Here is a 25,660-nt window from a genome sequence, read left to right on the forward strand (position 1 = left end):
TATTTGATGTACACCTTTGTTCGTCGTTCCTTGTTGGCTTTGCAAGTGTGTGTTGCTGTTGTGGAGGTCCCATAACGGAATGGAGCTGTGAGTGCAGAATCTCATGGTTTACTGGCTTTGTATGCGTGAAAGTCATCGTTATGTGTCGCTGAAAGCGGTCGTTTTTCGTTGTAATACTTTGCAGACGACTAGTTTACAATAGGATAGGGATTTGGGAAGGTATGTAGTCTATTCTTCACCCATCCTCTTTCTTGGTCTCAATCTTGCGAATCTTCAACTTCTGTTCTTCCTGCTTTTTCTATGCTTCTTTCTTGCTTCTTGGTTCTTCTCTGGCTAGGATATGGAAATATTTATTGCTAACTAGTCGCTTTGAAGTTCTCCTCTTAGTAACAGTTTGATAAATTGTTTGGGCGTGTCATTTTTACTTTGTGGAAGTTTTCTTCAGTTTCGTGCATCAGCGTGCTGTTTAATAGCAGTAGTGTGACTTTTACACATATTTTTTGCCAGTGGTGGCTTGCCCAAGTGGTCTTCTCGTCGGGCCGTTTTTTGCTTGCTCCATTCATTCGGGGCGTCTGGCGTCCCAGGGTTTGCGAGCGGTGAAAGTCCGGTGTTTGCTTGTCAGTCCCAAGACCCTTTTGGCTTTCCCTGTTCTGTCACAGCAGTGTTCCCCTTAGCGGGCAGATTTACTGTTCACTTCCGATACAAGGGCCTTCTGTTGGTCTCGCTGTCCTTTCCCTTCTCTCGACGCTTCTGCCTTGTAGGAATCGTGTCCTGCTAATTACGTCCTTTCCTTTCTTGATACTTCTAGTGTTGCAAATTGTGGGTCGTTGCATCTCCTCCTTGCTGGAGTTTTTACAATGGTTCTTACAAAAAGTATTACTTATAATCATCTAACATATGTCTAGTACCTACATTGTTTTACGCCTTCTTAAAAGATTTACAAATTTCTGCGCCCTTTTCATGTTACAATTCTAAGATATTTTGTGTCATAACTTCTAAAAGAATCCTCAAATTCGTTTTTTTATTTTTTATTTTTTGTGTAGTGTCGTGGTGTATAGCATTTTAGTATTTCATGCTGTTAGACTATCTACGCTTTATCCCTTCAGCTTAATCTATGGTACTGTTGGTGTTATTTTGTTTTTGTTTTTATTGAAACTACTTTCTTTTTCCCACCTTCCTCTCTCTTCATTCTTCTTTCTCCTGACGATCTTATCTGCAACATAATCTTGAAATATTGTGCTGATTATTTACCAGTAATAAAATTAATCTTCAAACTTGTACTGAAAGTGTTTCATACTGCCAGTCTTAGGTAAAAATACCTCTGCTTTATCTCGTAAAATACCCTCTAATTCTCTTTTACTGTGTTCCAAAATACCTTGAACTTCTTGCAATTTTTCGTCGATTTCTTTATGGACTTCTAACATGAGTTGAGGCGATTCCCCCTTTTGTGCATACCATTCTTTCATCCTCTTTATCTCGCATCATTCTTAATTGTTTGTTTATAACTGGTATTTCTCCTAATTTTAGCTTTTGCTCAAAGAGAAGTGTGACATTCCCGAATGTTACGCTACCTTTCCCCATATCTATTATCGCTCGTCTCTCATTTAAAAAATCTGCACCTATAATCAAATCTACAGTTAGTTTAGGTATAATCACGAAGTTGGCTTCGATCTTTTGACCTTGACACGAAAGAGTTAACCTTGTGTGTCTCATAACTTCCGCAGCATTGTTTCTAATAGGACCCCTTACTTTAATCTTACGTGTTTTCAGAACTGGCAATTCCTCATTGGCATTACACTGCATGAATAAATTTTCTGAGATGTCAGTTCACTTCCGCTATCAATTACAATATTGACTGGGATATGCTTTACCATGGCATTAACAATTGGTTGAATTTGAAAGGGTTGGTTCTGTTCTTCTTCTTCTTCTTGCATCAACGAATCCTCCACTGAATCATACATGAGTCTTTTCAGGAATTTCCCTTGTAAATTCGAACTTTCTGTAGGATAAGCTTAGACTGCTACTTCTCTCTCTTTTATTTCCTCTTCTCTATTTCTTCCTTCATTTACGCTCTCTTCAACATCCTCTACTTTTCCTCATCCTCGTCTATCTTCTCCTTCTTCGTCGCTACTTCCACATAATCGCATCTAAATGCTCTAATTATCGCTTCATAATTTCCTTCATTATATACATTGGGTTGTGTGCCCACTCGTAACTTATTTTCTTCTGTCGACTGCGCATTATCCTCATTGAATTCGCTTTCCCTGGTTTCCATCTCAAATAGCTCTGCAATACTCATTACTTCGTCCTTTCCTCCTACATTTGTTGTGCATGCCTCTGGTAATGCATCTTCCTCGTCAGTATTCTCCCAATTAATTTCGTCCCAACACGATATTGTTATTTTCTTGTCTTCGTTTTCATCTGGTCCCTGCGGATTTGTTTCTTCCTTCTTCTCCTCTTGTGATAAGATTTTTACTTCTCTGTTCAAGGTGCTGCAATTGTCCTGGGTCGGTGCGTCATTCTTTGGCATGGGCGCTTAGCTGTCAATTTGAACGGGGTTTGGTGGTCTTACCTCCACCTCTTCTATCTGTATTCTCTTTTCTTGTTCAGCTTGTTGATAGGGGTTTCTTTGTTGATAATTTGTCGGTCTATTGGTTCTCCAGTATCCGCTCCGGTTGTCGTTATTCCCTCTGTAATAGTTGTTGCCGTTCCTGGGTGAATTATAGTGTAAGTAGGCTGTTTATGTTTTCTTATTGCCAACGTTACGTAGCGCTCTGTATGAAAATCACTGGCTGTGCTGTGTGCAGTCTGTGGCTAGTTTGCATTGTTGTCTGCCATTGTAGTGTTGGGCAGCGGCAGCTGGATGTGAACAGCGCGTAGCGTTGCGCAGTTGGAGGTGAGCCGCCATCAGTGGTGGATGTGGGGAGAGAAATGGCGGAGTTTTGATATTTGTAAGAATGGATGTTATGAACTCCTATATATATTATGACTTTTGATGACTATTAAGGTAAATACATTGTTTGTTCTCTATCAAAATCTTTCATTTGCTAACTATGCCTACCAGTAGTTAGTGCCTTCCGTAGTTTGAATTTTTTATTTAGCTGGCAGTAGTGGCGCTCGCTGGATTGCAGTAGTTCGAGTAACGAAGATTTTTTTGGGGTAAGTGATTTGTGAAAGGTGTAGGTTAATGTTATAGTCAGGGCCATTGTTTTGTAGGGATTTTTGAAAGTCAGATTGCGTTGCGCTAAAAACATTGTGTGTCAGTTTAAGCACAGTCGTATATAATTGTTCAAAGGGGACGTTTTATATGGCGATCCAGCCAGGTGGAAGATGTTTCACACGAATCGCACTTTGTCGTACATTAGAAAAGGATGACTGCTCCTGCGACACTGTGAATTCAACCTCATCATTAATACATATTTCTCGGTCCACATCCAAAACTTCATTGAAATGAATGAAGAGCCTTGCATCTCTCTCTACACATCGAAGGAAACCAAATCCATCTTTTAATGATGCCACAACGCCTTGCTCTCGACGTTCTCCAGAAACTACAAATGACTCATCCAGCAGAGAAATATTTGTGGCACGCTGAAGCTGATCGCGGCGGTCTGTTGCAATCTGAAACTGCACCCAGTCTCCATGTCTCAAAGTGAAGTCTCCTTTCTGGTCCTTATCACCAAAGGGTATTTCAAGCTCTGAATGATCAGCAGCGCGGTAGCGTATGCGTCCAGGAAGTGGATCATTCAGGTGACGCATTTGTTGACCTCTTTCTAAGGGTTTCAACACCTGACCTTTCATCACTTCTGACCCCACATCTTCAAATACAACAGTCCCTGGAGGCAGTCGTGTGATGTTACAGGCAACTTCTTTCGCATTTCTGGTTAAAATGATGAATTCCACATCATCTCCAAGTTGCAATTCATCTTTTGATTTTGCCTCTGAGAAATGAAAAAAAAATCTCTTTAACATCATCGGCTCGTTCAATGAAACCAAAACTTTCTTTCATGGAGCACACTACACCGTGGTACTTAACAGGGTGGGCTGGATTTTCCAAACGAATGTGACATGCTCCTAGGTTACCATTTCTCTGGTTAGTTGCAATCTGGAAACTAACTTTATCTCCAGCTCGTAATGTAACATTACCCTCAACATCATCCTTATTATATGGTAGGAAGAAACATTCTCCACGTCCCTGTGTATCTGTTCCTGACCCATCACTCCTCAACTCAGTGGTGACATTGCCAGTGACACGTTCTTCACTTAAAACCACTTCTGGAGCTATCTTTGTAACAGCACTAGCAATAGGCTTTCCAGTTCTTCTGTCATATGTCATCTCAAATTCTACTGGATCACCAATCTTCAGATGTTCAATTGTCCCATTGAATTGACTGAAGTGAAAGAAAAGCCTTGCCTGTCGCTCACAACGCTGAATGAATCCATACGAGTGCAACAATTTTTCAATAATACCAGTCTCCCTTGTGCCTTGACTTCCCAACGAGGAATCATTGTACCCACAACTTCTGGTTGTATTTGAATTGGCACTACCGTTGTTGCTGGGAGGTGAAGGCAAGCTTTCACCATTGAACACACTTGTTCCTTCACTGCTAGAAAATGCATTACCAGAATACCGTCCACTTCCACGGGTACTATTTGATGATTGAAATGAATTATAACTGGATGAATAATGATTGTTTGAACTGCCCTTGTTTTTTTGTGGATGGAACTGGAATGGCTCTGATTGCTTCTAACTTTTCAGGATCCGGCTGAATGCCTTCAGAAGAAATAATATGTCCGAAAAACCTCACCTTTGACCTACCGAATTCAGACTTTTCCAAGTTAACTGTAATTCCAGATTCTGCAAAAATACGTAACAGACTGTTGAGGATGCGATTATGTTGTTCCCATGAAGCTTCTGCTATTAGGATATCGTCCACATATAAGGTGATGTGACGTTTTAAGAACTCAGGTAATATGGAATTTAGCCCGCGAATGAATGCTGCTGAAGAAATGTTCGAACCAAAAGGAAGTTTCCGAAACTGATAACAAACGCCGAAACAAAGGAAAGCTGTGTATTTTCTACATTCTGGATGAAGTTCGATCTGATAAAAGCTGGATCTGAGGTCAATGGAAGACAACACTTTTACACCATTAAAATTTTGGAGAAGGTCTTCCAACGTTTGCGGCCTGTCTGTTTCAGGAATAATGATAGTATTGATTTGTCTCGAATCTAAGACAAGCCTGATCGATCCATTTTTCTTCTCAACAACATGTAATGGATTGTTGTATGAGCTTACTGCAGGCTCAATAATGCCCTCGTCAAGCATAGATTGTATTTCTGTTCTAACACGGTCCCTATAATGTGCTGGAATTACGTATGGTCTAACACAAAATTTAGTATGCTCACGAACACGAAATTGGTATTGAAATCTCTTGATTGTTCCTGTTTTGTGAGTAAAAACTGTGGAATGTGCTTGTAAAATCTCAAAAAGGTCCTGTCTATCAGTGTCATTACAATTCCGAATTGTTTGAATTTTATTCTGAATTAACTCATTAATTTCAAATTTGCCGTCGATATAATCCCTGTCAGTACTTGCAGAGTGATTGTTAGTGTCTAGTTCCGTAGAAAATTCCGAACTGTTGTCTAACAGAAGGTAAAGCCGATTAATTTCCTCGTCATGGTTTGAGAGCCAATCTTCAAATTTCAAAGCTATTGACTTACCTTCCTTCTCTAAACTTATTTCAGCATTGTGAAAGTTTAAGATAGCTTTGTATTCATTCAAAAAGTCTACTCCCAATATAATTTTCGTCGACAATAATGGAACAATAAGAAAGTTCATAGAGAAGCTGTGGCTTTGGCAAAAGAATTCTAAATTGGTTTGTTGGCGTACATCTACACTTTTTCCAAAGATTGCACCTTGTAATTTAATCTTACGTAACGGAAGTGTGGGGCAATCGTTCGATTTGTTGCATTTGCTAAAAGCTGTTTCACTAATCACTGAAATGGGACTGCCAGAGTCAAGTACTGCCGTAAATTTTACGTCATTTACAGTAATGTGAATCACGGGATATGCAATGTTGTTATGTTTTACGTCGTGTTCCTGGAGTAAGATGTCCCTAATGTCTTCCATTTTTACGTAATTACTAGCTACGGCAGCTGCGTCGTCAGTTTCATAAATACGTTTTGTGGCTGCCAGCGGTATGAGTCATTACCTATTGTGTCTTTGTTGGCGCGCGTCGTTATTGGGATTTGGAGACTAAACTTCTACAAATTCACCTTGTCGAGAGGGCCCTGCTCTGTTCGAATCCCGCCAGTTCTGATGCAATTCAGGTCTGTCGTTACGATCATATCGCCTGTCGTCATGTCGGTAGATTCCATAGTTTCTTTCTTGTCGGTCACGTGGTGGAGAATTTCTCCCTGAATCGTAACTGCGCGCTGGACCGTTGCATCTGAAGTTATTCCGTCTCCATTGATAATAATTATTTTGGTTCCCATATTGTCTGTTTCTCTGATTGTCTCTGTGATAGCCATTACCGTGGAGAGGTGATCTTTCCCTGTAATTATTACTACTCTGCCAACGGTTGTCAAGCGGGTGTTGTCTGTTATGGTCACGATTTACGTTGAAAGAATAGCCTTGTCGTGTATTATTTCTGTCATCGCGGAATCGTGACAGATGTGATCTGTAATTGTTATGCTCCTGTTTTCGCATTCCGCGATTGTCAGTGTCAATTTCCAATTCATGCAACAGTCCCTGAAAAGCTTCAGTGTCGTCTTTGCAACGTCTTGCTAAAATAATATGTCGTAAATGTTCAGGCAGTTTGATTAAGCAAATGCGGATGAGTTCTGAGGGGCTGTATGGGTTTGACAGGTACTGATTCTTGTGCAACATGTCTTCAAAATATTTCACAAGACTGGAAAATTCAGATTGTTCGAAATGTTTCATCATAATGATGCTATGTTTTACTCGGTCTTGTGTAGCTTGAGACCAATATGCTGAGAGGAAGGCATGATAAAAATCTCCTTCACTGTGACAATCGTGAATGACCGATCGCATTCTTACAGCTGGTTCATTCTCCAAGTAGCCACACATAAATTCTAACTTGTGCTCCAATGACCAGTTGGGAGGAAAACAATGAGAGAATTGATGGAGCCACGCTTGTGGATGAATGTCGTTGGCAGAATTCTTAAACGTTTTGAATTTACGTGTGTAGTAATGAACAGCTTATAGTCAAAATAATCGTGTCGGCGAGTAGCATATCGGTCATTGTTACGTCGTTTCGGCGGTTCCATCTCAAAATTCGGTGCACCTTGCCAATTTCTTTCATAATTTCCGAAATGGCCTCTGTTATTATTTTGTGGCTGTTCCGTATTTCTAAGTTCCTCTTCCCGTGTTGGAGCGCGAGTGTCCTCTGAAATATGAAATTTTTGTATTACTTGTGCCAACTGATCTTGTACTTCTCGGATTTCTCTTTTGTATTGCGTATTAATTTGATTCTGATTTTCTTTGAATTTCTTAATTTGTTCATACTCTTCTGTGTCAGAGATGGCTACAGGTCTTGTGTCATTCAGATCATCATCTACCTTTGCAGATAAGTTAGTGAACTGATCCGAAAGTTTGGCTACTTTCTCCGATAGTGTACTTATTTCCTCAGTGTGTTTTTCTGAAACAAGTTTCAGAGTGTCCATTTGTGTTGAAATCGTATCTACTGTGTCCTTTAAGTTTTCTTGAGTTTTTGCAAGTTGCGTAACCGAATCGGTAGATGCAACTGAGTCAATTTTAGCTTGCAAGATGTCGTGATTTTCATGAACAATAGTTTGCAGTTCTTTTATGGCTGCTTCGTGATTCTGTATTGCATTTTCATGATGCGAAAAAATAGGTTGGAAATGCTCACAAATTTGTGTTTTTACGTCATTACAGACTTTTTGACATTTCGATTCGATGTTATGTAACTCAGTAGTTAAATCTTCACGTGTTTGTTCAAGCGTGGTGTCTAACTTTTGAAGATTTTGTTCCATTGTGTCTATCTGTTGCTGTGTTTGTCTCTGGTGTTGTTCCATTGTGTCTAACTTTTGAAGACTTTGTCCCATTTGTTGCATTAACTGTAATAACAGTGCACTGGTGTCTGAAACATGTTCTTTTTTCTTCTTCTAATACTGAGCTACATTCACTATGATGAGGAATACTGTTATCCTCAAATATAATTGGCATTAATAATATGTTATTTACCTTGTAAATATGCTTAGACATTATTTATTCTGTTCTGTTTTAATGCACATGTGTGAAGTTGATGTTTCGAAAGTTATTCTGATCTTTTATGTATGTATTCATGTCATAATTCCTGTAACACTGATGTATATGTTATTTCGATTCTTTTGTAAAGCCTGTACTACAAATGTTATCTGTATTGTTATGTTCTTTAATGATGTATTTTGTACCTTTGTTATTGTATTCCTATGTTATAAAATTGTAATTGACACACGTTCATCATATTATTAACTTGTAAGTTCCATTTCACTCCACACGTTTCTGTTGGTCATAGTATATGGACAATATGTGAGAAGTAGGGACTGTTAGTGTTTGCACATGTGTTAATAATTCAGCAAGGAACTGGATAACAGCATTGCTGGTTCTAAGGTCAATTCCAAAAACTGTGTGAGTGCACAAGTGGTGGTTATGGACTTGCTATATTATCTGCAAGACTCTTCAATGGTGATTGTGCACCTGCACAGTCACAACAGATGGCTGCTGGCCATCTCTACAAGGACTACAGTGGGTCTGCATCTTTGATGATCCACCAATACCATTATTTCTACAAGGACTACAGTGGGTCTACACCTTTGATGACTCACCAAAACCATTATTTCTACAAGGACTACAGTGGGTCTGCACCTCTGGTGGCCCACCAATACCATACTCTCTACCAGGACTACAGTGGGTCTACTCTGTGATGACCTACCTGCCAATATTCTTCAAAACGTCGAATGACTCTGCTGTGGGTTTGCTCTGTTGTGGCCCATTACCTGTCAGCATGTCAAGAGTCAGCATTGTCTTTCTGTTGGAAGGACAACATTACTTCTTCAAGACTGCATGGAAATCCACTACTTCCGTGTGCATTTTCTTTTACTGCTCAGACTTTGAGAAAAACACTGCAATTTTACTGTGATGAACAATCTGGACTGTCTTTATGGACTGTGAGAAAATTTTAGCTTTTGACCAACATTTTATCAATAAGTGTGTGCATTTGATATCTTTGTTATTGTAATTATGAAAAATTTTATCAAATCATTATTGGCCACTGCCCAAAACAATTTGTAAAATTTTTTGTGGGGAGCATGGGGGCTATGTAAGTAGGCTGTTTGTTTTCTTATTGCCAACGTTATGTAGCGCTCTGTATGAAAATCACTGGCTGTGCTGTGTGCAGTCTGTGGCTAGTTTGCATTGTTGTCTGCCATTGTAGTGTTGGGCAGCGGCAGCTGGATGTGAACAGCGCGTAGCGTTGCGCAGTTGGAGGTGAGCCGCCAGCAGTGGTGGATGTGGGGAGAGAAATGGCGGAATTTTGATATTTGTAAGAATGGATGTTATGAACTCCTATATATATTATGACTTTTGATGACTATTAAGGTAAATACATTGTTTGTTCTCTATCAAAATCTTTCATTTGCTAACTATGCCTATCAGTAGTTAGTGCCTTCCGTAGTTTGAATTTTTTATTTAGCTGGCAGTAGTGGCGCTCGCTGTATTGCAGTAGTTCGAGTAACGAAGATTTTTGTGAGGTAAGTGATTTGTGAAAGGTATAGGTTAATGTTATAGTCAGGGCCATTGTTTTGTAGGGATTTTTGAAAGTCAGATTGCGTTGCGCTAAAAATATTGTGTGTCAGTTTAAGCACAGTCGTATATAATTGTTCAAAGGGGACGTTTTATGATAGTTATTGCCATATTCTCTTCTAAATCCATAACCGGTTCTTTGTTGAAATCTATTGTCGTTTCTTGGTGCGAAGTTATCACATAGTTCGAAATTATTGTTTCTTCGTACTGTATCTTGTGGATTCCACTGCTTTTTGCTTTCGTTTTCACGTGCGCTTCGTCTTTTTCTTGCGTCATCTTCCGAAAATATGAACTCTAGTTCCCTTAGAATACCTTTAAATGCTCCGACGTCATTGCCTCCGCGACCTACTAATGATTGCTAGTATTTCAATGGTAGCTTCATCGCGCATAATTTAATCAACTCTCCGTCACTGTATGGTACATCTAAGCATTGATTTTTCTTTGCCATTAATTCGAAAATTTTCACGGGACTCTTCTCTCCTGAATGTTCAAAATATGGGTTCTGTAATAATTCGTACTTCACTTTGTTCTGTGCTTCTCTGGACCAATATCGTGAAAGAAACTTCTCTCTGAAATCTTCGTACGATCGGCATGTCGCTGCAACATTCTGCATGGTTTCTGCGACTGTTCCTGACATGTGTGCACATATAAAGTCTAGCGTCCAGTGTTCTGGTAATCCTACTCGGAATTGATCAATAGAAGTTCGTGGATTTAATGAGTTTCCTTCTCGAAAGTGCTGAAATTTTCTGACTGTGAGAAAATGATCTTTTCGTACTTCGTCTTAGTTCCATATGAAATTCGCGATTCTTCGCCACTTTTGTTTCTGATCATTTCTCCCGTCGTTCTTTCAGATTGTGGTAGATCCACTGGATATTGTCCACTGTAACTTTCGCCTACCCTTGCGTAGTATCGTTGGAGTGGTACGCAATAACTTTCTTCCATCGGTTGTGAACGTGTAGCTGAATGCATTCTGTAGTGTCGGCAGACTTGCCAACACTACGTACACTAATTGAAAGAGGCGGCCAAGATGCACGCGCTAACTCACGAAGGATGGAGTGAGGTCTGAAACAGGATACGTAATGAATGCTATAAAGAAAAGTACGTAGCTTCTCGAATACTTAACTTTAATCCATCCTTTTGTATACATCGTTCTTGATGAGACATCTGGAGATTGTGGCGATACAAGTGAGGCTCTTTAGATACAAGCTATCTAAGGCTAATGGCGCCTTGCTAGGTCGTAGCCATGGACTTAGCTGAAGGCTATTCTAACTGTCTCTCGGCAAATGAGAGAAAGGCTTCGTCAGTGTAGTCGCTAGCAAAGTCGTCGTACAACTGGGTCGAGTGCTAGTCAGTCTCTCTCGAGACCTGCCGTGTGGTGGCGCTCGGTCTGATCACTGACAGTGGCGACACGCGGGTCCGACATGTACTAATGGACCGCGGCCGATTTAAAGCTACCACCTAGCACGTGTGGTGTCTGGCGGTGACACCACACATTCCACTGTACTCTTCGCGACCAGGCTTTCCAATGTCAGGTATTGGTTCGGTATCTTGTCTGGCTAACCTTGCTGCTTCATTGCACAATCCAAACTGTCTTGAATCATACATTTGTGGTTCCGTATGTGTTTTCTATGACGTTTGTTCATCAAGAATTTCGAAACGTGTTTGTTGCTGTGCAGGCTGTCTGATTTCACGTATGTGATTGGAATCGCAAATGCATAATGTCTTCGTTAATCGCTTGTTTTTCCGGTGCTGTTACAGATACGGATGTGGTTGCAGACTCTGTGCTTGTTCGATCTTGTTCACTACGCTCTTCAATGATTTGCAACAACTCTGTTCGCAATTTCTGAATTTGTCGCTTCGTTTGCGTTTCTATTTTGACTATGCGGTTATCATATCTTTCCAGCGCTGCTTTTGTGATACGTTTGTGTAACACACTGTTTTCAACAATTTCACGCGCTGTAACTGCTGCTTGTCTAGTAATTTCGTTTATCTGTTTCTCTAGTTTCTTAACTTCTCCCTGGGTGTTGTTACGTAATGTTTTGATCTCATCCTGAATGTCATTACGCAATGTTTGTACGTCCGCTTGTACCTTGTCAATGTCTGTTCTCAATTGATTGTGACCTGTTACTAAGTTTCCTATCACTTCTCGAGATTCTTTTGCCTCGTCTTCAATATGACTTAGGTGTAACTGATTTTGTTTGTTTTGTTCTTTAATCTCACGCATTTGTCTCGTGATTTCTGCAATTTGATTCGTCGTTTCTGCATTCTGAATTTTAATTTGGTTCGCAATTTCTTTATTTTGTCTTGTCATGGTTTCCGTCATTAATTGTAATAATTCTGCCAGATTGGTGGGTCCTATTGCGTTTTCTTCCGACGTCCTACGCTCTGTGTTTTCGCCCAAGTGTTGGTTTGCAACCGATTGCATTGAACTGTGCGGTGACACGTTTCTGCTCGAATTCCTTGTACTCTGTGGTGAGGGAGCTCTGATTTCTTGTACTATGGGTTCTACGTATTCAAGACGCAAGTTAGAATCCTCATCAGCTGTTTCTCTACTTTCCTGCTCCTCTGTCGTATGCTGACCTAGGTTTTCTGTGCCTTGGCGTACATTATCCTCGTTATGGTGCGTTATCTGTCCTACTTCTCGCGATACTGCATCGTCTGTTGTACTGTCCTCTATTCTCTGTCCATTTTCATGCTGGGTCTCTACCTCAATTCGGTCAAGGTCTCGATCTGCCATTGCTAATCTTTCCGAATCCCTTATTTTCTGTTTTAAAAGCAATTCACGCGCCCTACTTCGAGTCAACATGCGCTCATACGATCTCACATATTTCATAAACTTTTTGTTCACACGACTTGACAAACCATTCACTTACTTGTTGGGTCAGAACCAACTTGTCAACGATGTATCCGCCACCTGTGCGCTTGCATTGGAGAGAAAACTTAATTCTAACAGTATTAAAATTCATAACTTAATTATGCTACTGTCTCTGCTAGAATGTCTATCTATCGCTGCAGCTACTGTTTTCGACTATTTATAACGTTCAAAAAAAATTTTTTTTTTATTACGAAAGTTTTTCAACAGTATATTTTTCTGACCTAGTTAGGCATTTGGTCGACCTTCGATCATGGTATTTTACCATCCTAGCAGGGTCGCCATTTTCTAACATTCTGTGTGGTGTCTGTTTGTTCTATATTGTGTCTCCCTACCACTTTCATGCAACGATGCTCTGAGCGTGTTTTTTAGGGAATTGACTAGTTTGAACCTGGGACCTGTTGCTGGTAAGGGCACGCCAGACCACACATGACATGTAGAATTCAGAAGAGTTCAGTGAGACTAGCGATGATATAACCAAATACTTAACGATTTCAGCGTCAGCTCCACTGCACTCCCTGTAAAAGAATCTTAATACAAACTAAATTTAGTGGAAGGGGTTCAAGGCTTTCCTATTTTTAGTTGGCTGGTAAAATAACGTCGAAAAAGCAGTTAAGTTTACCATTGGAAATTTTATTCTACTCACAAAACATCGTTTATAAATTGCACTGTTGATAAAAGGAAATGTTTTAATACAGGATGGTAAAAACCAAATGCGTTCAACAAAAATGTGAACGAATATTCCCTGAATGGGTTTCCAAGTTCTACAATGGATCGAAGGATGACCTATGCCATATCACATCTATAATCTAGGTTTAAATTAAGTTTCACAAAAGAGAAAACTATCAAAATGGTCTAAAGTGACCCTCAATTATCTTTAATTACTTATCTAACTTGTAAATTACAGTGGCTGATGTGGCTTCTCAATAACTATATAACAGAAAAATCATCGCGTTTCGGATTTTTACTTCAAGTGGCAAATGTGAACACCATGAGCTTTAATTGACGATCGACACTAGTATTACGCAAAAAGGGGGTGTAATAGATGAGACTTCTGCAGTTCTGAGTGAAGCTTTATGCGCTGTTATGCGGCATCGCGTGCGTTCATTACCTTGTCGGTGTTCGTCAGGGGGCGGTGGCCAGCACAGCTCCGCTCACCTCGACGTCTCTGAAGCAACTCTTCTCCTAACTTCTTCTTACTACAATTTACCAAAGTTGGTTTAAAAAAACTATCTGGCAGTGTTTTCATCTGACCAATCAGGGTCTCAATGTTAACCTTAAGCTCCGCCTACAACAATTCTGTCTATCCAATGAGAAACGTTATACTTTTCGTGGTGGGCCAATGTTTTTAAAGTTTGCAACGTAACAGAGAGGCGAAAAAGTCTCACGCTAAAACTTGCAGTTGGTGTGGTCCTTTTAGCGTTATCGTAAGATCTATACTGTTCTTCTGGAGGGCTCTAGCTTTTAACATGGGCTGGGAGGTGGTCCTGACATAACAGAGACGCGAAAAAGTCTCACACTAAAACTTGCGGCTGGGGTGTGGTCCTAGCGGTTAGCTGGCGACGTGGGTGTCTGTACCTTATCGTAGGGCCTTCTAACTTAACACGGTTCTGCTCTCGGTTTCTGTTCTCGTTTCTCCCCTCGGAATTGCGTCTGTCTCACGATGGGAAGGTATGACATGCATTTAGGCATTCTTGTGTTAGTCTATGGTATTCCATTTCCTCACTCGTTACTCGTGTTACTTTGGTTAATTTAATGTCACGATTTATTCGGAGCTATGTGACATACTACTGGATTTGCTTATCATGTCAGGGTTTTCATGGAAGGTGTTGGATTTGCCTGACACCTTACACACTTGTGCACTCACAAAGTTTTTGGAATTGTCTTTAGAACCAGCAATGCTGTTAACCAATCCCTTGCTGAATTATCAACACATGTGGAAGCAATAACAGTCCCAACTTTTCACATACTGTGCATATATTATGACCAACAGAAATGTGTGCAGTGAAATGATACTTAATTTGAAGCACTGGTGTCTATACAATTATAAATTTGCAACATAAGAATACAATTACAAAGGTACAAAATACATCATTAAAGAACATAACAGTACAGATAACATTTGTAGTACCACAGGCTTTACAAAAGAATAGAAATAAACATGTGCATCAGTGTTACAGGAATTATGACATAAGTAAATAAATAAAATAATGAGAATATTTTTCGAAACATTAATTTCACGTATGAGCATTGAAACAGAACAGAATTAATAATGTCTATAAATATTTTTACGAAGAAAATAACATATTATTAATGCAAATTATATTTGAGGATAACAGTATTCCTCATCATACTGAATGTAGCTTAGTACTAGAAAAATTCTACAACATAAATCGTATTAGCTAAACACATAAAGACAGGAAAAACACAAATACACAAAAGTACACAAACACATAGCAGAATAACACAGGAAGAAAGGACAGGGTTTGGTTTCAGTGTAACATTTGGTACTGCAGTCCAACCCGAAACTTCATTCCATAGATCTTTCATCTTATTTCAACATTTGTTTCCACCAAAAAAAATCCTGTCCAAGCATGCTTTCTGTATTTATATTTTCACATTTTTCTTACCTCATTATTTATTTTCCATTATCTTACCTCATCATTTATTTCCAAGAAAATCCTATCTAAACCTGCTGTCCCTAAACCCTACTTTTTTGTTCATATCCTCTTTCAAAATCCTTTTTTGGCCAAACCATTTTCTTATAGCTTCTCAATGCATTTCATCCAGTTCATCACAACTCGTTCTCTTATATAGCCTATCCGATCTTAAGCTAACTTAAATCTACTGAGCTCAGATGCTAAACTAAGGGACGAGGCAATGCAGCAGCACAAAACAATTAACACAGACAGCAATGACAAAAAAATAGAAATGGGCAAAGCAAGCAGCAGTACATCTAAATTAGCTAAGAAATTGCAATATTACAGCTAATATAAGGCAATGTACAACAAACAAGAAAAATAAATCCGTAGTAAAACTGGCTTAACAGAGTAATACAAAATCAAATTCAGTAACACTATGCCTGGCAAATAGCAGCAGCAAATGCTATAACTTATACCTAAACATGACAAAGCTCAAGCAGAAAAAATAATACACTAAAGACAACAATGCAGATAAGGCAAATGTCTATTCACATCTTAATGTCTATATAATTAAAGTTGTGCACCGCAAAATCTTATTCTATAAAAAATTACCACGTAGTTGAAAAGAAAATTATGTATGCAGTTACTGTTATTAATCCGTTCTTATTGTTCTTTCCATTCCAAGTGCTCCTTTTTCGAAGAATGTGGATCATAAAATTATTATTTAATAGATCTGTTGGCAGAAAGTGTTCACATTAGCAAATGCATTTAATTTTATTTTATAAAACCAATGATGCAACACACCTGGAAAACAGATATCAAATAAAATAAGCAACTATGTACAAAGTAAAGTATAAAAATATCATTCAGTAGTCATGAGGCATTTCAAAAGTTAGTAGAAATTCTGTCAATTCTCGTAGAAAGACACTTGTCATGTGCAGATGTACGAATATTTGTGTACGAATATTTTGTGTACTGCGGTGCTAAACTGTGCGTCTTGCTGTAGCATAATCTCTGTCATTACTTGAGGGTAAAAAATGTGCCAAGTGTAATTATCGTCGTCTGTAAGCAAATTTCTGTAGAAGTCAATGTACTTACCTCATAATAAACGAAGTGAATTGCTATGCGTATAGATATAGTAGTTGTCACGCTTATTGCCGATGAAGTAAGTACTGTACTGTGACGTATTGTTGTGCTACAGAAAGGCTGTCTCATTGTAGCTATACCACAAAAGTTACTACTAAAACACGTTTTACTTTCCAGAAGAATTCAGAACAACTGTGCAGTTATAAAACAGATACACCGCAAAAGCAACAATGTAAACTGTGTCACACATTAGTAGCGTCATGATATAGTCGTGTAGCTGTCAAATAAACTAACCACTGTGTCATATGGTATCTCTCAGAAAGCACTTTAAATCCATAATGTATTTTCAAGTAAACCAAAATGTTGCAGTAAAATCTCATTAGCAGTACTGGTATATGTTCTAAGTATGTAAGCCTTATAATCGTTACATAATCGTCCAACTAACAAGCAAGAATGTACACACACAATAACACTGTGTCGTCTGTTCACTATAACAATGCATTCGTAATTTGTGTTTAAATAAGTTCTCTTGGTTCTTTACTGGATATTTAACTTCAAACATTGTTGCATGTTAAGAGTTTCTAAGTCTGACAAAGCATACTAGTAACGTGAAGTGATAAGTTGTATGGCAAAGACAAAGTTAAAAAGCAGATTATCTCTCAATAAGCGGTTTTACATGTGAAGTTACATGTGAAGTGTGGTGCAATCCTTTACTCTTCATAGTACTCAGAGTTTGAACTTGAATGCAATTATCATGCGGTATACGTTGGTAAAGAATACTGGAATTTTTCTCAAGGTTAGCCTCTATGTTATTTTTCTGTAAGCCAGCCGGCGCACGTGACTGCCTGCGGTGCGAGTCATTGTCTGTCTCTTTGTTGGCGTGCATCGTTATTGGGATTAGGAGACCTAACTTCTACAAATTCACCTTGCCGAGAGGGCCCTGCCCTGTTTGAATCCCGCCAGTTCTGATGCAATTCAGGTCTGTCGTTACAGTTATATTGTCTGTCGTCATGTCGGTAGATTCCATAGTTTCTTTCTTGTCGGTCACGTGGTGGAGAATTTCTCCCTGAATCGTAACTGCTTGCTGAACCGTTGCATCTGAAGTTATTCTGTCTCCATTGATAATAATTATTTTGGTTCCCATATTGTCTGTTTTTCTGATTGTCTCTGTGATAGTCATTACTGCGAAAGGTGATCTTTCCCTGTAATTATTACTACTCTGCAAACGGTTGTCATACGGGTGGTGTCTGTTTTGGTCACAATTTACGTTGTAAGAATAGCCTTGTCGTGTCCATTTATTATTTCTGTCATCGCGGAATTGTGACGGATGTGACCTGTAATTGTTGTGCTCCTGTTTTCACGTTCCGCGTTTGTCAGTGTCAATTTCCAATTCATGTAATAGTCTCTGAAAAGCTTCAATGTCGTCTTTGCAACGTCCTGCCAAAATAATGTGTCGTAAATGTTCAGGCAATTTGATTAAGTAAATTCGGATGAGTTCTGAGGGGCTGTATGGGTTTGACAGGTACTGATTCTTGTGCAACATGTCTTCAAAATATTTCACAAGACTGGAAAATTCAGATTGTTCGAAATGTTTCATCATAATGATGCTATGTTTTACTCGGTCTTGTGTAGCTTGAGACCAATATGCTGAGAGGAAGGCATGATAAAAATCTCCTTCACTGTGACAATCGTGAATGACCGATCGCATTCTTACAGCTGGTTCATTCTCTAAATAGCCACACATAAATTCTAATCTGTGCTCTAATGACCAGTTGGGAGGAAAACAATGAGAGAATTGATGAAGCCACGCTTGTGGATGAATGTCGTTGGCAGAATTCTTAAATGTCTTGAATTTACGTGTAGTAATGAACAGCTTATAGTCAAAATAATCATGTCGGCGAGTCGCATGTCGGTCATTGTTACGTTGTTTCAGCGGTTCCATTTCAAAATTCGGTGCACCTTGCCAATTTCTTTCATAATTTCCGAAATGCGCTGTGTTATTATTTTGTGGCTATTCCGTATTTCTATGCCCCTCTTCCCGTATTGGAGCGCGAGTGTCTTATGAAAGATGTAATTCTTGTATTACTTGTGCCAACTGATCTTGTACTTCCCGGATTTCTCTTTTGTGCTGCGTATTAAATTGATTCTGATTTTTTTTAATTTCTTAATTTGTTCATACTCTTCTGTGTTAGTGGAGGCTACAGGTCTTGTGACATTCAGATCATCATCTACCTTTGTAGATAAGTTAGTGAACTGATCCGAAAGTTGGGCTACTTTCTCCGATAGTGAACTTATTTCCTCAGTGTGTTTTTCTGAACCAAGTTTCAGAGTGTCCACTTGTGTTGAAAGAGTATCTACTGTGTCCTTTAAGTTTTCCTGAGTTTTTGCAAGTTGCGTAACCGAATCGGTAGATGCAACTGACAAGGGGAGGCCGCCAATTGTGAAATTCAGATTCGATTCATACTGCGCATAGTAAAAGCTCATGGCCAGAGGTGTAATGTGGCAAAGCACCAAGATGCACTTCTCAACCGTTGTCGAGAAAATCGACAGTTAAAATAAACCGTTGCGGAGAAATACTCTCTACGATTAACAATTTTCTACAGCGTCGTGGCGCAGCGGTAAGCGCTCGGGTTCGTAATCCGAAGGTCGGCGGATCGAATCTCGCGCCATGCAACTTTTTTTTTGTATTTGTTTTTTGTAATTCAAATGTGTGTACACACACACACACACACACACACACACACACACACACACACACATTCCCGGCAACAGGTTGCAACAATTATGCATATAATAAGTAGTTGAAAGTCGTTTGTCGTGGAAAAACTGGCGACTTCGAACATCATTATGTTTTCCGCAAACAAAGTTGTATTTCACAAATGTGATTAATTGTCTCCATAATGTTAACTACGTATAGTTAACGGAAGACGTAGAAACGATATTCCGAAACGAATACGTATAGCGTAAGTCAAACGTTCGAATTAGAGTAGAAACCCCACGAACACAAATTTGCTGTGGCAGGTATGAAATACACTCCTGGAAATTGAAATAAGAACACCGTGAATTCATTGTCCCAGGAAGGGGAAACTTTATTGACACATTCCTGGGGTCAGATACATCACATGATCACACTGACAGAACCACAGGCACATAGACACAGGCAACAGAGCATGCGCAATGTCGGCACTAGTACAGTGTATATCCACCTTTCGCAGCAATGCAGGCTGCTATTCTCCCATGGAGACGATCGTAGAGATGCTGGATGTAGTCCTGTGGAACGGCTTGCCATGCCATTTCCACCTGGCGCCTCAGTTGGACCAGCGTTCGTGCTGGACGTGCAGACCGCGTGAGACGACGCTTCATCCAGTCCCAAACATGCTCAATGGGGGACAGATCCGGAGATCTTGCTGGCCAGGGTAGTTGACTTACACCTTCTAGAGCACGTTGGGTGGCACGGGATACATGCGGACGTGCATTGTCCTGTTGGAACAGCAAGTTCCCTTGCCGGTCTAGGAATGGTAGAACGATGGGTTCGATGACGGTTTGGATGTACCGTGCACTATTCAGCGTCCCCTCGACGATCACCAGTGGTGTACGGCCAGTGTAGGAGATCGCTCCCCACACCATGATGCCGCGTGTTGGCCCTGTGTGCCTCGGTCGTATGCAGTCCTGATTGTGGCGCTCACCTGCACGGCGCCAAACACGCATACGACCATCATTGGCACCAAGGCAGAAGCGACTCTCATCGCTGAAGACGACACGTCTCCATTCGTCCCTACATTCACGCCTGTCGCGACACCACTGGAGGCGGGCTGCACGATGTTGGGGCGTGAGCGGAAGACGGCCTAACGGTGTGAGGGACCGTAGCCCAGCTTCATGGAGACGGTTGCGAATGGTCCTCGCCGATACCCCAGGAGCAACAGTGTCCCTAATTTGCTGGGAAGTGGCGGTGCGGTCCCCTACGGCACTGCGTAGGATCCTACGGTCTTGGCGTGCATCCGTGCGTCGCTGCGGTCCGGTCCCAGGTCGACGGACACGTGCACCTTCCGCCGACCACTGGCGACAACATCGATGTACTGTGGAGACCTCACGCCCCACGTGTTGAGCAATTCGGTGGTACGTCCACCCGGCCTCCCGCATGCCCACTATACGCCCTCGCTCAAAGTCCGTCAGCTGCACATACGGTTCACGTCCACGCTGTCGCGGCATGCTACCAGTGTTAAAGACTGCGATGGAGCTCCGTATGCCACGGCAAACTGGCTGACACTGACGGCGGCGGTGCACAAATGCTGCGCAGTTAGCGCCATTCGACGGCCAACACCGCGGTTCCTGGTGTGTCCGCTGTGCCGTGCGTGTGATCATTGCTTGTACAGCCCTCTCGCAGTGTCCGGAGCAAGTATGGTGGGTCTGACACACCGGTGTCAATGTGTTCTTTTTTCCATTTCCAGGAGTGTATAAAATCCGTTAATCGCTCGTTACACTTGAAGGACAGATGGTTGAATGGGGTGAAACGAGCCGCCGCATAACAGCGTAGTTGCCTGCTAACTTCGAAAGAAGGTAGATGCGGTCCCTAGCACAACTTATAACACCGTCGAAAATCAGTGCGGACGTGAGATCTTTGGTACACCCTGTTAAACAAACGGTAAAATGGAGGCGGTACAATTGGAGAGCGATCCGCCTTCACCAACATGCATAAGCAATTCATTAATATTTTATATATATATATATTTGAATTACAAAAAAATAATAATAAAAAATGTCGCATGGCGTGAGATTCGATCCGGCGACCTTCGGATTACGAACCCGAGCGCTTACCGCTGCGTCACGACGCTGTAGGACATTGTTAATCGTAGAGAGTATTTCACTGTAACGGTTTCTTCTAACTGTCGATTTTCTCGACAACGGCTGAGAAGTGCATCTTGGTGCTTTGCCGCATTACACCTCTGGCCATGAGCTTTTACTATGCGCAGTTTGAATCGAATCTGAATTTCACAATTGGCGGCCTCCCCTTGTGAGTCAATTTTAGCTTGCAAGGTGTCGTGATTTTCATGAACAATAGTTTGCAGTTCCTTTATGGCTGCTTCGTGATTCTGTAATGCATTTTCATGACGCGAAAAAATAGGTTGGAAACGCTCACAAATTTGTGTTTTTACGTCATTACAGACTTTTTGACATTTCGATTCGATTTTATGTAATTCAGTAAAATCTTCACGTGTTTGTTCAAGTGTGGTGTCTAACTTTTGAAGATTATGTTCCATTTTGTCTAACTGTTGCTGTGTTTGTCTCTGATTTTGTTTCATTTGTTGCATTAATTGCAATAATAATGTATTAGTGTCCGGAATCTGTCCCTCTATGCTTTTCGGCAGTGCATTTGCACCGGCAACGTTCACATTTTGACGAGCAGAAAATGTGTCTTGACTTATTTGAGAAAACGGTGAAGAAGCAAAACCTGAATCTACAGTATTTGCAAGATTGTGCCTTGTCATTTCGGATTCCTGAGGCGAATTGTTGCCGACCGATCGATCGATAATGCATCCCTGTTCACTAATTGTCTCACTGTCTACACCATTATTTGTAGCCCGCTCCATTTCCCTATGCACAATTACCAAATTACTAGTTTGAACATTAGTTAATTCATTACACGGTGGCGCTAACACACTGCTTTTGGCTACACTGTCAATTCTCAGTTTACTTTGGAGCCTACTATTACGTTTTTCACACGCCATTATTGTCACAATATTTCACACGACAACACAGAAAAGCACAATTTGAAGAGCAAAATAAGAAAACAAATTAACATAGCACTCAAAATAATATCTAGTTAATTGCAAGCGCAGGTGCGAAATACTTGGTGCAAATCTACATGCATGCCACAACTGTTTTACTGTACAATAATGAAGAACTGCAACTACAAAGGAAATTCTCTCTATAATTACGCGCTAGCAATAAGCGAGAGTTACACTAATTACACAAACTACAAGAAAAAAAATCAGAAGATTCCAGTGAGGTATCCTCGGCTAAGGGTCGACATATGAAACGTTCCCTTACAAAAATTATACATGACTGTGCTTAAACTGACGCACAATATTTTTTAGCGCAACGCAATCCGACTTTCAGTAATCCCTACAAAAGAATGGCCCTGACTAACATTAACCTATACCTTTCATGAATCACTTACCTCACGAAAATCTTCGTTACTCGAACTACTGCAGTACAGCGAGCGCCAATACTGCCAGCTAAATAAAAACTACTGAAGGCACTAACTACTGGTAGGCATAGTTAGCAAACGAAAGATTTTGATAGAGAAGAAACAATGTATTTACCTTAATAGTGTTCAAAAGTCATAATATATATACCAGTCCATGATATCCAATATTACAATTTTACTCTTTCTGAAGGACACACGTCCAGATCGTCCGCTCTCAAAATTCCGCCATCTCTCTCCCCACATCCACCACTGCTGGCGGCTCACCTGCAACTGCGCAACGCTACGCGCTGTTAACAGCCAACTGCCCAACACTACAATGGCGAATATTGCAACAATGCCGACCAGCCTCAGACTGCACACAGCACAGTCAGTGATTTTCATATAGAGCGCTATGAGGCGTTACCAATAAAAAAACCTAAACAGCCTACTTACACTTAAACCTAACTAACCTAAGGACATCACACACATCCATGTCCGAGGCAGGATTCTAACCTGCGACCGTAGCGGTCAGGCGGTTCCGGACTGAGGCGCCTAGAACCGCTCCGCCACAACGACCGGCCGTCCGCTGTCAAATGCAGCTGTGGCGAGAATGATTTCGAAGTTCGAAGGCACGGGTTGTTTAGACGATAGACCCGGTAGTGGCCGATCGAGCACGAGTCGTAGTGCTGCTGAGACAGTTCAGGAAGAAATGGAGACTGTAGCGGGTTCGTCTATGCACGTCGCACCGGCATTCCATACGCTATTGTTTGGTTGGTACTTAGACGTACCCTCTGATGCTATCCGTACAAAATCCATCTGCATCTTGAACTGTTACTTGGCGATTTAGTGAAGCGGAGGGCATTTGCGGTGTGGGTATTTCAAAGATGGCGGAAGATGACGATTGGTTGAGTAACGTGTCGTGGACCGACGAAGCTCATTTCACGCTCCGTGGGTCTGTCAACGCCCACAACTGCAGAATTTGGGCTACCGAGAATCCTAGAACTGTCGTGGATACTCCATTGCACGACGAGAAAGTCACGGTATGGGTTGGATTTAACGTTATCGGACCTTTTTTCTTCGAGGAAATGCGTGATTCTGGTTTTGTAACTGCTTCCGTGACGGGTGAGAGGTACGCCGATATGTTACAGAATCGCATCATCCCCAGCCTGACTGATAAACACCTGCTGGAACGTACGATGTTTATGCAGGATGGCGCTCCACCCCATATTGCTAGACTCGTGAAAGATCTCTTGCGCGCGTCGTTTGGTGATGATCGTGTGCTCAGCCGCCACTTTCGTCATGCTTGGCCTCCCGGGTCCCCAGACCTCAGATTATTGGCTTTGGGGTTACCTGAAGTCGCAAGTGCTGTTCACAACATTATTCCTCGACTACAGCTATTGTTGAGGAATGATGGTGGACATATTGAACATTTCCTGTAAACATCATCATCTTTGCTTTGTCTTTCTTTGATATGCTAATTATTGCTATTCTGGTCAGATGAAGCACCATCTGTCGGACATTTTTTGAACTTTTGTATTTTTTTTTAATTCTAATAATACCCCATGTCATTCCAAGCATGTGTGTCAATTTGTACCTCTCTATCTACACTATTCCGTGATGTATTCAGTTTTCAAATTTATACTGACTTTTTGATCACCCGGTACTGAGAACTACGGATCAAGAGCAAAAGGCAGATTCCATATTTCTAGATTTTCAGAAAGCATTTGACACGGTGCTCCTCTGAAGGTTCTTAACGAAAGTACGACCATATGCAATAAGTTCACAGATATGTGAGTGGGTCGAAGACTTCGTAAATAATAGAACGCAGCATGTTGTACTGGAGGGTGAGTGTCCATCAGAGACGAGGGTATCGTCAGGAGTGCCCTAGGGGAGTGTGACAGGATCGCTGTTGTTCTCTATACACGTAAATGATGTGGCTGACAGGGTGGGCAGAAATCTGCGGTTGATTGCTGATGATTCCGTGTGAGGTGTCCAAGTTGAGTGACTGTAGGAAGATGCAAGACGACTCGTGTGATTAATGGCAGCTAGCCCTAAAGGCGGAAAAATGTAAGTTAATGCGGATGAATAAGAAGATCAAACTTGTAACGTTTGGATGCAGTATTAGTAGCGCCCTTTTTGACACAGTCAAGTAGTTTAAATACCTAGGGATAACGTTACAAAGCTATACGAGATGGAAATAGAATGTGAGAACTGTGGTAGCGAGAGCGGATGGTCGAGAATTTTAGGAAAGAGTGGTTTCCCTGTAAAGGAGATAGCATATAGGACGCTGGTGCGACATATTCTTAGTACTGCTTGAGTGTTTGGGATCCATACCAGGTCGCATTGAAGGAAGCCATGGAACCATTTGAGATCTGTTACCGGTAGGTTCGAGCAACACGTGCTATTGCCCAACATTGCTTGGATACTGGTCACCCCATGTTATATAATAACACCGAGATATTGGCATGCACGTCCAGCTATTGGGACTATTAATAAGGAGGCAGTTGAGATAAAATTAGCGAGCAACCTCGTTAACAGGGATGGAGGTTTCTGTTTAAACTCTGTTTGGAATGCGGCTCTCCCCCTTGTGAAAAAACAGAGGGGCAGAGTCAATGCTACCTCACCTGCGAATTCATAGTATCACTATCGATAGCTCTGACTTTGGTCATCTTTGGTGGCACTAGTGTTGAGTGTGTGTGTTATCTTTCCTGCTTCAGTCCGAGAACCGAGGTTTTAAATTTGCACGTACGCCGCCTGTCCGTTGCAGTTTGCCTTGAAAATGGCGGGGCGTTCTCCCGCCGAAATATCGGCGGTCGCTGAAAGTGTTACCTGGCTGAATTCCCGGAAGTTATTTGAAAGTTGTATACGCCAGGGGAAACTCAGGTCTCACTTTCCTCGCTCTGTTTGCGAGTGTAACAGGAAATGAAATGACAAGGTACCCTCCCCCACGCACCGTGCGGTGGGTTGCGTAGTATATAATAGATGTAGATATAGATGTGGACGTACAGGGTTATAAATACAAAATCAAACAGGGGTAATGCAGGAGTAG

General features: G+C 41.1%; 1 protein-coding gene across 1 annotated transcript in view; it reads right to left on the minus strand.

The window, feature by feature from the left end:
* Positions 1-3,321: 3,321 nt before the first annotated feature.
* The window catches only part of LOC126234293 (cold shock domain-containing protein E1-like), a gene marked incomplete at its 3' end in the record, with an annotated part of 38,923 nt that continues 16,584 nt past the window's right edge, over positions 3,322-25,660 (minus strand). Inside the window, 2 exon segments of the mRNA XM_049942982.1 lie at positions 3,322-3,954; positions 3,956-4,702. Coding sequence (XP_049798939.1) covers positions 3,322-3,954; positions 3,956-4,702 — 1,380 coding nt within the window.

The sequence above is a fragment of the Schistocerca nitens genome, chromosome 1 (assembly GCF_023898315.1).
Source record: "Schistocerca nitens isolate TAMUIC-IGC-003100 chromosome 1, iqSchNite1.1, whole genome shotgun sequence".
NCBI lineage: Eukaryota > Metazoa > Arthropoda > Insecta > Orthoptera > Acrididae > Schistocerca > Schistocerca nitens.